Raw genomic sequence first — 11,789 nt, 5'->3', positions numbered from 1 at the left:
TGGAAGTGCATATTTGAAATGGCGAATCACTCAGTGAATATTTCAATCTTAAGTAACTTGTGTTGTTCGGAGGGAGGCATTGATTTGCCTTACTCGGGTCGGAAAAAAGTGACCGAGAGAAGAATGAGAGAGCAATGAATGAATGACAGTGTACATGGACGGACGAAAATACATCAACGTGAACGCTTTTCCGAGTGTTACATCAAAATTGATGTCGCCATAATCACGTTAACATTAACCTTTACATAAATAATTTATCTTTCAAAAAGTCATCACTTATATATGCAGCTATTTCAAATAGAATGGTTTGTTTTAATAGAAAAGTTAATAACAGTATATTTAACTTACAAACAAAACAATAAACAAATAACAATAAAACGACAACAACAAAACAACATTAACAACAACAACATCAGCAGCAGCAATAACAACAACATTAACAATGACAACAACAACATCAGCAGCAGCAGCAATAACAACAACAACTACTACAACATTAACAAAAAACAACAACATAAGTAACAGCAGCAACAAAAACAAAACAACAACATAAACAACAAAAATACAGTTCAAGTCATCGACCAAATCACCAACAACACGAATACACCCAAAAAAGTAAAAAAAAACTTCGGAAAGTAACTTTGCACATATTAGGTTACACAAAGATTAAACATTAAAAACTCCTCAAAAAACCAAAACAATTAAAAATATTTTACCAAACAGTTTTATTAACAACAACAACGACAACAACAACAACAAAATACAAAAAACAAAGACACATAAACAACAACATCGTGCAAAACCACCGCATGGAGAACATTTTTTTATATTTTGATCAGTTATGGCGCAAAAACACGAACAGTATTAATTTTTACTTTATTGACACCCCACCACAACAGCAAAATAACAGCAATCACACTTACAACAATATGAAAAAACATCTACATTACATCAGCAGGCATCTCTCTAACAACAATTACATTGAAATACAAATAAACGAAATAACAACCATAGAACCAACAACGCCAACCAAAATAAAATGATCAGCATCATCAACAAAATAGCAACAACTACATCAACAATCAACAACAACAACATCTGTAACAACAATTACATTAACAGAAAACAAAAACAGTAATAGCAAAAACGACAACAACGATCCAGTTTGGTCGAATGTTTCTTCATTTGCAAGCCATCCATCTTATTCCATTCGAAATTAATAATAAGAATCAGGCTGATGAGGACGACGACGACGATGATGATGATGTTGTTTTTATTGATGATGATGATGACATTGATGTTGCCGTTGTGATGATGATGATGTTGTTACTATATTAGGATGTTGATGTTGGCAATAATGAAAAAAAAAATAATAATATCATTATTAACATCAAAATTAATGGTGATAATAATGATGGTGATGGTAACAGCTCTAATGAGGAGGATGGTGCCAAACTAATTAGGCATTTTTCTATCGGCTGGATGGGATCACGACCCAATTTGCTAATGGCGCCACGTGTGCCAGATATATAGGTTGTGATGATGACGACGACGACGATGATGATGATAGTAACGAAGTTACTGCTGCTGCAGATGAGGATGATGATGGTGAAAATGACGTCATCAATATTAACGAGGTTATATAAGTTTCAGTTGAAATAGTGAAGGACAAAAAATTGTAAGGTCGATAAAAATTAGAAATATGATTATTAAAAATATTAAAAAAAACTGAATGTGTGTTTATGAAAAACTGAACAGAGAAAACTATTTTACAAAATTAAACGACAGACAAAAAATAATCTAGAAATAGATGTAGATTGAGAATGAAAAGGAGAAGAAAAAATGAAAAAGAGAGAAAGAGAGAAGAAAGAGAGAAAGATGTCCGATTTTTATATCCTTGTACCATGAACAGATTTGTTTGTTCACTTTCGTCATTTCCATATAAGTTAATAAATATACATTGTTATAATGTCATATTGTATCCCGGTTCTCCACCATGTTATACTGCTCGCTCTTCATCGTTCTACGACGGTTGCTGAACGATCAACATAGTTTGTTCTTGGAGAAATTCTTTCTGTTTCTGTAAACTCGCTCGCTCAGCGTTAAATAACTCGATATTGTTCATGTACATAAAATGATGAGAGATGACTTTAATTAGCGACTTAGGTGTGTTGAGTATTAGTTAGTGTTTAAAATGTCATAAAGTTTAATAATCGAAATCGAACGAGAAACGACTCACTTATCATTGTCAATGTTATTTTTATTGTTTGATTGCAACTAAATATATTTTAATGAAATAAAATAACAAAACTTAAAACTGAAAATTCAAATATAAAAAATAATGCAAATAATAATGTTTAAAAGTGAATAAGTAGTGTTCAAGAGTTTAAAGCGTGTTAAAGAGATAACTCTTACTTAACTAAGATAACTCTCAACTTATGGGCTCGCCTATTTTATACTAGGAGACCTTGCTCCTTAGAGCTTAACTAGTTGTCTAACTCCTTCTAACCAGTCAGTCCCTATTGTATGTCACCTCGTTCTTATTAGAAAAAAGTATTATATGCTTTGATTAATTATACGTTATATTATTTTACACTAAGCTGCTTTATGTCTGTAAATTTGCTGTCTCGTCTTGAACTACTTTCATAACTTAACTATCATTATAATTACAAACCTACTTTAACAGATATCTATATACAACTTATATTTACTTATACCTCCTAACCTAAATTATCATCTACATAATAATATGTATATGTATTTATGCGCCTGCTTCTGTGTGTGTGTGTGTGTGTGTGTGTGTGTGTATGTGATTTATGTGTTTATACGTTTGTGTGTTTGTGTATTGTGTGTGTGTTTATCCGTAGAGTTTTGGTCTATGATTTAAACCTTTCAACGAAAAGGGGTGTTCGAACGAATCAATAAATCATTCTGAAACAGCACAATTTTTCTTATTTTATTATTCATCCATTCGTTGTAGTTTTGGTTTATTTTTATTCCTTTCCTGATCGTATCGTTAGTTTCGTTATCGTTAATTTCGTTTTTATTGGTTTCGTTTCCATTGGTTTCGTTACCGTTAGTTTCGTTACCGTAAGTTTCGTTATCGTAAATATCGTTAAACCTTCTTGCATATAATATCATGTATGAAAATTCTATATAAAACATGCGTTGATTTGTATGTAAAAATAACTTGTAAATAAACTTACATAAACATAGACAACAACCCTTTCTCACAGAATCTCGCTGATATAAACACATAACATTACATTTTGTTGTAAGTCTAAATGTATCCAACTTTTCATTGTATAAGGGTATCATTGATATATTATTCGTGTCATTGATATATCATTACATTTATATAAGAATGATAATGAATCATATTTATATCATTTTACATTTATATAATAATGATTCATTATCATTCTTATATAAATGTAATGTAAACTAATGATAATGAATATATATAAAATATATATTCATTATCATTAGTATTATATAAATGATAGAGGTAAATATTCCTTTGATATTATCTGCCAAAGATTTTCGATAACTTTTTTATCATTAGTCAAGGAACAATTCTAAGATGCATATTTATATTATGGATTGATGTTTAGAATGAACTCAAATATGTATAACACCTGGGTTTGATAATGCGTCATCATCATCGTCATCATCAGTTTTTTTCTTTTTCACTTTCTCTCTCTCTTTCTCTTTCTCTCTCTCTCTTCTCTTTCTCATTCTCTCTATCTACATCTGTCTCTTTTTATGTTTTTCGTCTATTTTTGAAAAATAGTTTGCTTTAAAAATGATAACGTACGATAACGTAGTAGATGAAGATGATGTGAATGAAATGCAGTGAAGACTGTGACGTGAAAAGTATGCCATCTTCAAATATGATGAAGATGAGGAAAGGGAATAATAAATATATGGTAATAAATATACATTGAAATATTATTTTCCAACAAAATAACATGCTTACAATGGCGGATCTGGCTAGTCATTTTCAGGCAGAAAAGATTTAACAAACTAACTCAAGTGAAAGCGTAAAACTTCACAATTTCAAGAAACTCATCTTAATAGTCACAATATAAGGCTTGTGACGTCTTCAAGCAAACACGACAAGCAGATAAACTGGCTATACACTCAAAGTTCTATAAATAAATATATACGCTTATGTATTACTGTATATAAACTAACTATTTATAAACATTTAACATGCCTTCATTAATACACACACACACACAGACACATAATTATATACACACACAAACACGCACACATTAAAATATACACACGCGCGCGCGCTCACACTCGCACACATGTATAAATAATGTTTCTCCTATGAGCAGAGCATCAGTTTCTGCGATTGCCTGCGTTCAAAACTGTCAAAATAATTTTATAAATATTTTAAAATAATTATTAATATAAATATTATTTATATGTTACGATCGATTTTTTATTTTTCAATTGATTAATTTCAATGAAAAGTTTTATTATTTAAAATATAAATTTTTGTATTTGTTTATGTAAATTTTGAATTAAGTGAATATAGTTGTTATTATTTTAACAAAAACTTTATGCCAGTTTTGTGATTTAGTAGTTTGTTCGTATGAGTTTAATTGTCTCGTTGTTACGTTAAAACTGTTGAACCATGTCTGTGTTTTGTTGTTCTTCTCTTGACAACGTTTTGAAATTCACATTTTTAAATGGATTAATTTCATACGGAAGTGAGATTTCAGATTTGTGAATAAAGTTTTGAAAAATCATATCTAAACGTTATACATTTTTCTTTAAATTGACGAAAATAACCTTGAAATCTTTTTATTATAATTAGAATAACATTTTAATGATTCATAAACCAAAACAACATAAATCATTCATATTAAAAAATATTCTTAAACCAAAAATCATTTAAATTTCAACTTTCATTTTTTTAAAATTTTTTAGAAAGTTTAAACACCAGCGAAGAGATGAAAAATTTAATTCAATTTCAAGTGTGCTTGGAGGCATAACATGGAAGTGTATGGAGAATAATCAGGAGATGTTGAAAAGATAATTAAATTTTTTAAATTCCGTCTACCCGCTGAAATCACCGCCAACAAACACAAACAGCAATAAAAAAAAGTATCATTCTCTACGAAAAAACAAAACTGACACAGTACCATTATAAAAATGTTAGCAGTATGTACCAGCAATACCGATACAGTTTACTGATGTAATATAAATAAGGCCTTTACAATAGCAGGATTGTTTCATAATTACTGACGAAAAAATAATTTATTAACAAGTAACAATTTTTAGTAACAATTTTTCAGATCCTTTGATGTCGACATGTAGTAAGAAATCGAGATTTGAAGTTTCAATCATATATTAATCTTTTAGAAACCTACCAATAAACCGTACAATTCAACAACTTCGATTCAACTAAACGCAACGAAACAAAACCATCGTCATATTTAAACAACTAGACAGCAACAAACACCAATCCACACAAAATAACAACAAAAAAACATAAAGCCACGCTAAATATCAACATACATCACCGTCATACATCTACAAACAATAAAAAACAAACATCAAACAAACAAACATCAACTAACAAACCAACACAAACAAACACAAACAAACACCAACAAACACTGGAACCGCGTGATATTTCTGATTGATGATGTGATGGAATGATGGAAAGTATATGAATGAGTGAATGAATGAATGATTGATTGTGCAATCATTTCGATTACACTCAAAACTTCATTACTAAATTACGTTGAATCTACTACAAGACTCATGATGGATGGATGGATGAATGGATGGATGGATAGATGGGTGAATGAATGGATGGATGAATGGATGTATGGATGGATGGGTGAATGAATGGATTGATGAATGTTGGGGAGGAAAGTAATAAAATACTTTTAAACAGAGTGTGCAACAATTCCCGCGAAGATATAAAATATCCTCATTATCATCCTCGTTTTTATCGTTGTCTTCATTATCATCTTGATTTCTTGATTTGTATAGCTCATTTTTTTGAATTGACCTCAATGGCAGGTTGTAAATCAGAGGGATTTTTTGAAAAAAGTTGGCCAAAGATATCTTTCGTTGGCCAATGAGTTTTTTCTAACTTACGTGCACAGTGACACTCATTTAACTAACTGACTGGATGCAAATTTGGAATTAATTTTTTCGTTTAGTAACAAAACAAGCTTATCAACACTCATCTACCTACGCCATTATAATTATAATTGTAATTATCAACGTCTTAACCACTAAAAAGATTTTTCTATCAATGATATCATTTTACTCATCACATTATCATTTTTTGTATCCTTTATCATCTCATTCACTTTACAAAAATCATCTTCTTCATTACATATCATCTTGGTCATTTTACAAAAACTATCATTTTTATCATTAGCGTAACATTTATCATCACAAACTTCATCATCTTCTTCATCACTAACATCATCATCTTCCTCATCGTTAACAGTGCATAAAACAGAAGAATGATTATGATTTCAACTGCTCTAGAGTGCCAGCTTAACTGCCAGCGTCAAAATGATCCCTGAAGAAACATCATCATCGTCATCGTCATTCTCGTTGCAATCTCTATCGACAAAGTTGCTGTCATCGCGATCTTCTTCCTCATCTTCATCATCATCTTCCTTCCATTCATCATCATTTTTATCTTCATCTTTGCTATCATCTTCGCCATCATCATCATCGTCGTCGTCATCATTATTCTCAATGAAACAACTTCAGTTCTTTCGACTCATCTTTAGCATTTCCTACTCCAGATCATCTCTCATCTACATCCTCGTCTTTTGCCACATGACGATGTTCGATCTGCCTTCATCATTGTCGTTCACACCACATTTGTCATCTTCTTCTTTGTCATTGTTATCCTCATCATCTTTAGCTTCATTACCGTCTTCCTCATCGTCTTCATCGTCACTCACTCATTCGGCATCTAGACGAAGAATGAATGTAAGCATAGGTAGAATCTGGCTCGTTATATTTTCATTAAATTTTACTTCGCGAATCATTTTTAAAATATTAAATTTTAGATGACATTTTTAAAAGTTATTTTCAATTTTATTTTTCAAGAATTTTATTAACATGGCACTTAACGTGAGATTATCAAGCCAACAACACAACATTAGCAACGTAACTACATTACGTTAACACAAAAATAGCAACAACACAACAAAAACAAAACCTACGGCAACAACACAACTACAACAGAACACGTGTTCAAATCAATGCATGCATCCAACTCAACAATCGCATCTATCAGTCAGATAGAAGTGGCTCACCCATTCAATTTATTGTAATATTGATTGATGAGACGAAAAACTGAAAACCAAATAAGTTGTTTTTAGGTTGCTCGTTAACTCACAAAAATTGTGTAGTGAGTCACACGCACACGCACACACACCGCACACACACACACACCACACACGCACATAAAGATAAAAAATGTGACAAATTATAATTGTGTTAGTCAACTCGTTTAATACATTCTTATTTTTCTAATATCAATTGTTAAATTTTTGATTTTGATACAAAACATGACACGTTAACAAGTTGATTGAGTCGTTTATTCAACGCCCTTACATGTGTTTTTATCACCACGTATGACGTAGGGAGTTTTAATAACCTGTGAATCGTAATTAATGTCTAGTAGGTCAATTAGGAATTCAGTTAAAAATTAACTAGCAACTTTATTCAAGTGGGGAGATGAGTTAGGTTCAATCGATTGAAATGAAATGATTTTTCTGCAATCACATCATTGTTATCATTGATAGTGAGTGAGTGAGTGAGTGAGTGAGTGAGTAAGTGAATGAGTGAATGAGTGAGTGAGTGAAAGAATGACATTCACTCGCTCCCTCACTCATTTATTTACTCATTTATTTATTTACTCATTCTTTCATTCATTCACTCTCAAACTCACTCATTCATTCATTTACTAGCTGGTCGAATGCAAACAATAATATCCAATGCAAACACACAAAATAAACACACACACAAACAAACACACACACACAGATAGACATAAGCACTCACACACAACAACCTCAATCACGTACACTTACGCACACGCAATCACGTATACAAACACAATTGCGTGTTGGTGTGAACGCTTTTATGCATGCATAAGTGCATGAAGGCAGACCAGCAATGTTATTATTACCATCATCTTCATCCCCATCATCATCTTCTTCATCTTCAACACCATCATCATCATCTTCATCACCATCATCATCTTCTTCATCTTCCTCACCATCATCTCCACCGTCGCTATTGTTATTTCTGATTCGATTATCGCTATCATCATAACCGAAGAGAAAATCTATTTCATGAGTTTTGTCACGACGGACACGTTTCATTCCAGGTGGCCAGTGAGTATTTCCTTGGTGAGTGTTCCATCTGTGAAAGCCAGCACCAGGATATCTATTTCCGTCCGTTAAGACCATCAGTTTCTTGAATGTATAAAACATCGTCACAAACACACACCACACACACACAAACACACACACACACAGACACACACACGCACACGCACGCGGACACACAGGTTGTTACAATGTAATACAAATGCAATCGTTTTTGGTTCATATTGTCATTGAACACCGTCCTCTAATAAAAGACATCCATGATGTCGTACATTACAATTTAACCTTTACCAACATTATCTTCTTCATTATCGTCGTCGTCCTCATCATCATTACCACTATTATCATCATCATCGTCATCCTCATCGTTATCCTCATCATCCTCGTCGTCATCATCATCTTCGTCATCATCGTCTCCATCGTCGTCTTCTTCATCACAGGACTATCCTAGTCAAGAACATCATAAAATCGTATTATCATTATCAACGGCACGATTCTCATCATCATATCATCATCATAACTGCAATCATCACCACCACACCATCATCATCTTTATCATCATTATCATCTGCTACTTTTACTACCACCATCGTCATTATCATCACAATCACCATAATCCTCACCATCACCAGCGTCAACAGTGTCATTACCGTCAGCTTCAATAGATCGGTCTAATTAACATTAAATTAGAAAAAATTCTTTTTCTCATTCTTATCCACGTGTAAAATCACCAAACCCAAAAAACAAAAAGAAAAATATGTTTTAATACAACTAAAAACTAATGAAAAAAAAACAAAACGAATCACTATGTCAAGTTTCGCTGAGAGGTTTTTCGGATTTGAGACCATCAAATCATGCTTCATTGCACTAAGTAGCTGGATATCAAACTAATGTTAAAATGTGATCACTTAATATTTTATCGCAAAAAATCATCCAATATTTGAGGCGTAGCATGGTGGTGTAGAAAACATCGGTGAATGATTAAAAAAAATCCAAAATTTTGCCTATTGGGGTATTCGCATCTCAGACCAAAAAGCTATATGTACAGACACAAACATTTAGAAAAATATTAAAATCTATCAATGAAATGCAACAACAACAACAATTTTTTTAAAAATGTTAAAATTTATAAAAAAAATTAATTTTACAACCACCATGACCAACAACAACAAAATACCACTACAACAACAGTACCCAAACACACAACCATGCCAGGTGTCCTTATATCAGAAGATCTAGACGACCAGGACACGATACTGGCCTGCAAGCTGGTCACCCTCATACACAACAACTACGACAAAAACAGACTAAACATCAAACTCGAGATTAAAAAAACTCCGAAAGATAACTCATTCATTCTTGGGACATCCGGTCAGTTGATAAACAATTTAAAAATAGGTATAAATACCTTCTAAATACGCATTTACTTTACAGGTATTCTCATAAAGACACTGTTGATGTGTGAATTTTATATAGAAACATACAAAATCATTATAGAAACACTACACATCTGTATACAAACTACATACTGATATCTTCATGTAGGATTTAGTCTTTATAAAAATATAGTTATTGTTATATGTATGTGTGTGTATATGTATGTGTATGTTTTATACGTGTGTGTGTGTTGTGTGTGTGTGTGTGTGTGTGTGTGTGTGTGTGTATACAGTACGTATAATAGGAGGTTGTTTTTGAATATTTTGAATACTTATTTTACTCTCCTCAATTTTTATTTTTCAATATAATCCAATGTGGAATAATACAAATGGAATTGTTTGACGTTTGTAATTACTTTCGTAAAGAAATTAAAACAAATGAAATGGCAAGGTTAATTTCAATACAAATATAACGACAGTGATTGGCTGGAGTTTTATGACGTCACAAACGCGTCATGTACGTCGATGCACTTAGATCAGTGTAGTTCTTATGGTTGCCTACGACGTTGGCTGTTGTTGTGACGATGATGATGATGATGACGACGACGATGATGATGGTAATGATGACAATAATAATGATATGATGATGATTCTTATCATCATCAGTTCCCGAATTTATCAGTAATCTGATCAGATGAGGTATCAATGATAATTATTCGTTTTAGCAACGCGTTCTATTACCGAAATTAATATCATCATCATCGTTGTCGTCATCATATTTATCTTTATGCTTCGCCACACCATCAACAATTTTTCTATAAATCCTTATCATCGTCCTCATTGTCGTTGTCAACATCAACATAATCAGTAGCCAGACGGTATAATGGTTAGAGTGTCTGGTCCTGATGTGGCATTGACCGGATTCGACCGCAAAGGAGATCCCCATAAAACATCACATGCAGTTTGTATGATGCGTGAGTTTGCTCGTAATACCGCGAAGAATTAATTATGAGATAATTAATAATAACAATAATAATAATAATAATATTATTATTATTATTTCTACTTGTCATCATCAAGATTGTTGCCATCATCATCATATCCATCCTACTCACCATCAGTTACTTTTTCAACATAATCATTGTAGTATCTGTGTTCTTGCTCTTGTTTTTTTTAATATATTTACGAAGATTGCATGAAAATATTTAAAGAGAAATTGTCCCCGTGAATCTTCATGCATCTTCATTTTAAAATTCATTCATACACTAAAAAGCTTGAAAACAAATCGAAATGAACTACATCAGCTGTGAGCACTCTTTCTTTCAAAAAAATCCCGTACAAAAAATTTTCGTTTGCCCATCTAAACCACGTACATGAACGAATTTGAAGCGTAATTAGCATATACATTGCGTCTGCTGCTCGTCTCCATGTCGGAGCATCAAGATAAATTTTATGAATACGAATGTTGTAATTATTACGATTATGGAAAGATTCGTATCTATCTTGGGATTAATTTGTCCACTCGTCAATCATCCTTATAATTGCTTTCTAGACATCAAGTCGACCACAACTCATCTTGAAGCCGCGGTGACGACTGCAACAGCAGCAATGGTCCATGCAACATCAATAAACACCATTTGTGCTCTGAGTGTTACGAAACAAAAAATTACCTAGTCACAGCTTTTCATTGTTCGGACGGGATATTTATGAGAAAGAGAACAAAACATGCACATGTAGCCTAACCAGACAAACACGCAACTTTGTGTCTCGCACGCACACACACACACACACACCACACACACACATACACATATTTGCAATGCTCTGCTATTTCAAAACAAAAATCTACAACGTTTTAACGACATCCACATTACATAACTTATAAAAAAATTTTAAAAATACAAATGAAACAAAAAAGTTTTTTTCAGTGAAAAATTGAATTAAAAATGTAACTGCAACGATTTTCTAAGCTTTATTTTCATTTTTACGATCGTCGCCATTGATTTCCGTTGTATGT

At 32.3% G+C, this 11,789-nt stretch overlaps 1 protein-coding gene across 1 annotated transcript; it reads right to left on the bottom strand.

Moving 5' to 3' along the window:
• Nucleotides 1-6,527: 6,527 nt before the first annotated feature.
• HELRODRAFT_178432 (hypothetical protein) lies at nucleotides 6,528-8,501 on the bottom strand (the record flags this gene model as incomplete). The annotated part of the gene is made up of 2 exons (XM_009026541.1): nucleotides 6,528-6,706; nucleotides 8,177-8,501. 2 exons carry the CDS (start codon nucleotides 8,499-8,501, stop codon nucleotides 6,528-6,530), a joined length of 504 nt encoding a protein of 167 aa, XP_009024789.1.
• Nucleotides 8,502-11,789: the final 3,288 nt, after the last annotated feature.

Source organism: Helobdella robusta (genome assembly GCF_000326865.2).
Source record: "Helobdella robusta unplaced genomic scaffold HELROscaffold_48, whole genome shotgun sequence".
Lineage (NCBI taxonomy): Eukaryota > Metazoa > Annelida > Clitellata > Rhynchobdellida > Glossiphoniidae > Helobdella > Helobdella robusta.
This window is presented reverse-complemented; position numbering and strand designations above follow the sequence as displayed.